Source organism: Onthophagus taurus, chromosome 7 (assembly GCF_036711975.1).
Source record: "Onthophagus taurus isolate NC chromosome 7, IU_Otau_3.0, whole genome shotgun sequence".
In the NCBI taxonomy this organism is placed as follows: Eukaryota; Metazoa; Arthropoda; class Insecta; order Coleoptera; family Scarabaeidae; genus Onthophagus; species Onthophagus taurus.
Window position 1 is genome coordinate 7918418 of NC_091972.1, and position 3085 is coordinate 7921502.

General features: G+C 38.5%; 1 protein-coding gene across 1 annotated transcript; it reads right to left on the reverse strand.

The window, feature by feature from the left end:
• Positions 1-1683: 1683 nt before the first annotated feature.
• LOC111422878 (fibrous sheath CABYR-binding protein-like) lies at positions 1684-2814 on the reverse strand. Its single transcript, XM_023056136.2, has 2 exons — positions 2672-2814; positions 1684-2617 (listed from the first exon to the last, which is right to left on the reverse strand). The coding sequence occupies exons 1-2, from the start codon at positions 2712-2714 to the stop codon at positions 1722-1724; spliced, it is 939 nt and encodes a 312-aa protein (XP_022911904.2). The 5' UTR covers positions 2715-2814; the 3' UTR covers positions 1684-1721.
• Between the last annotated feature and the right edge of the window lie 271 nt (positions 2815-3085).

Genomic DNA, 3085 nt, shown 5'->3' on the forward strand with positions numbered 1-3085 from the left:
CTAATGTTCCGAATTTTCCCACTAGAAGACTTGGATAATGTTATTCAGAATATGTTGACTGATGCAGATGCTGATATGTCTCTATCATAGGAGAAAATTGATGATGAGTTTCATATATAGAAAATTTGAAATTTAACTTGGCGAAATGATTTGGGTTTGAAGAAATGAACTTGTTGGCAGCAGGAATAAGAAACAAATATTCTTCAGCAGGATGTTATGGAATTATTATATAAATTATTCATGGCTACAAGAAAGTTTTTCTTGTATCTCTGTGGTTTTCTTATAAAATAAACTTTAAGATTATATCCCATTTGATTTACAGTATTAGCAGTAGTAAAGTGACTTATCTAGACTATTCAATCAGGCATAGAAGCAATTAACCATATCTTAAAGGCTTTTCAACCGTATACCCACACTAATATCCTGGGACGTTTATTAACCCAATAAATCCGAACGGTTCGCAATAAATTAAGGCAACATATTAGCCATTGCGGCGCGGTAATGCCGCCGATCGAATAACGGATGTTCACGTGACGTCGGACCCTTCTACATTGTTATATATGACGGGCGGGCCAGTGACAGGCAAGCTCGAGCTCGCTGGCTCGGCTCGGGTTAAACCACGTTAAACTGGGAGCAGCGGACGTCACAGTTCCGGGGCCCGATAAATTAAAAGGTCGGCGGTGTGATGGTGGCGGCGGCGCTCGGGTATAGGGAATTTTATCTGGTCTGCGAACGTATTTCATCTCGGAACGATGCGCGTAAATAAAAACTAAAATATAAAACGAGCACGTCGCGCGTCGCGTCCGTTAAATTGGACCGAAACGCCACGCAATTTGTGAATTTAGATTTGAATCGTCGATATTTTAAACTCGGCTACCGAGTATTTTGGGAACTTTTTTGTTTTAAAAATAGTAACTAAATGTAATGGTGTTGTTGAATAAATCCGTTATCCACTTGACGATCGCGGGCTTTCAATTAACGGCTATTCTCGGTTTTATCAATAAATCTCGAATCACCATTGAACGCCGGCAATTGTGACCGCTTAATAATGGTAAACGAGGCAAAAACGTTCAATAGAATTTCCCGTAAAGTTTTGCTCGGGACGTTTTCCGCGTTTCTACCCATTGTTTGGTCGCCTCGTCGTCGCCGGCTTTCACAATGCCCCTCGGACCGATAAAGAGCGAATTGCGTTACGATGACAACAATTTACGCCCATTTGTTAGGCGCTGCCGCGACGGTAATTATGTGCGCGAATCGCTGACGCCTCTGCTCTATAGAAATAAGCACGTCCGGACGGCGTAAACAAATTCCATTGCCGAAGGAATAAAATGTTAGCGAGCGGACACAATAAAAGGCTCGGCGGAGGGATAATAAAATTCCTGCCAAGCGCAATAAATCAGACGAGCTTTGTTTGGTCGGACCAAGAGGCGCTGTACACCTAAAAACTGAACAGCGCCGCGGCAACTGCCGTGTCTGTTTTGCCCACAGGTAATATTATTCCACACCTTTTCCTTTACCTTTCATGTTTACCTTACGGTAACTCTATTTTATGAACTTCTACCTCCAAAGGTAATTATTGGTGGCTGCCTAGTATTTTACCTAGTATGTAGATTTGTTTGAAAATGTTAATTTTATACAAACGTAATTATTTAATTGCACTTCAACTAATATTTATGTCATTTATATGAACATTTATTACATAATATACGATACAAACACACTTATGGAATTATTTCTATTATTTCGTCTTCACCGTTTGGCAAAACTTCCGCTGGGGGAGCTCCGTCATCTTTCACAACATCATCAATGATGTCAATAATTTCATCTTCACCATTTGGCAAAACTTCCGCTGGTGGGGCACCTTCATCATCAATTATGTCAATAATTTCGTCTTCACCATTTGGTAAAACTTCCGCTGGTGGAGCTCCATCATCTTTAACAATGTCATCAATGATATCAATGATTTCATCTTCACCGTTTGGCAAAACTTCCGCTGGTGGTGCACCTTCATCATCAATAATATCAATAATTTCATCTTCTCCATTTGGTAAAACTTCCGCTGGTGGAGCTCCATCATCCTTAACAATATCATCAATGATGTCGATGATTTCATCTTCACCATTTGGTAATACTTCAGCTGGTGGTGCACCTTCATCATCAATAATATCAATAATTTCATCTTCACCATTTGGCAAAACTTCCGCTGGTGGAGCTCCATCATCCTTAACAATGTCATCAATTATATCAATGATTTCATCTTCACCATTTGGTAAAACTTCCGCTGGTGGCGCACCATCATCCTTAACAATATCATCAATGATATCAATAATTTCATCTTCACCATTTGGTAAAACTTCAGCTGGTGGTGCACCTTCATCATCAATGATGTCAATGATTTCATCTTCACCATTTGGCAGAACTTCAGCTGGTGGTGCACCTTCATCGTCAATTATGTCAATAATTTCGTCTTCACCATTTGGCAGAACTTCCGCTGGTGGAGCTCCATCATCCTTAACAATATCATCAATGATGTCAATGATTTCATCTTCACCATTTGGTAATACTTCAGCTGGCGGTGCGCCTTCTTCAGTATCGAAGCGTAATACGTAAGAATGGGCTAGAATTTTATAAAATTTACGATGATTTACCTAATTCAACAAAAATACTTTACCCAAAAGCCCGAGAAGTAAGAAAACTACCGTGTGTTTCAACATCTTTTCGCTACTGTTTATCCTCAACGCAAATTACCCTGTTTTATACGTCTACTTCAAGAGCTAATCTTTAATTTTATTATGCGATTTGATCAAGTGACGATTATAAAAGCGTTAAGTCATAAATAATCTGATTTATTGTATTGGTTGTAAACGACAAAGGTGTCGTCAATGTTTGCCAAGAACATTCTCGATAAGGGCATTAACTTTTATAGCATTACATAAAAATAATGAAATAAATAGTCGATAAGACGTTGTGATAAAAACTGTTATTACAGTTTTTTAAGTTAGTCTAACAATTAATGAATGAAATCTTATTGTTAGACTTACTTGTAATAAACTTTAAATTTAAATATCCGTTAAGTTCATGAAGT

Excerpts from the sequence above, each read along its gene's own strand:
- LOC111422878 (XM_023056136.2), bottom strand. The coding sequence starts at position 2,714 with ATGTTGAAACACACGGTAGTTTTCTTACTTCTCGGGCTTTTGG. Across the intron at positions 2,618-2,671 it reads CTTACTTCTCGGGCTTTTGG|CCCATTCTTACGTATTACGC; the intron begins GTAAAGTATTTT and ends ATAAAATTCTAG.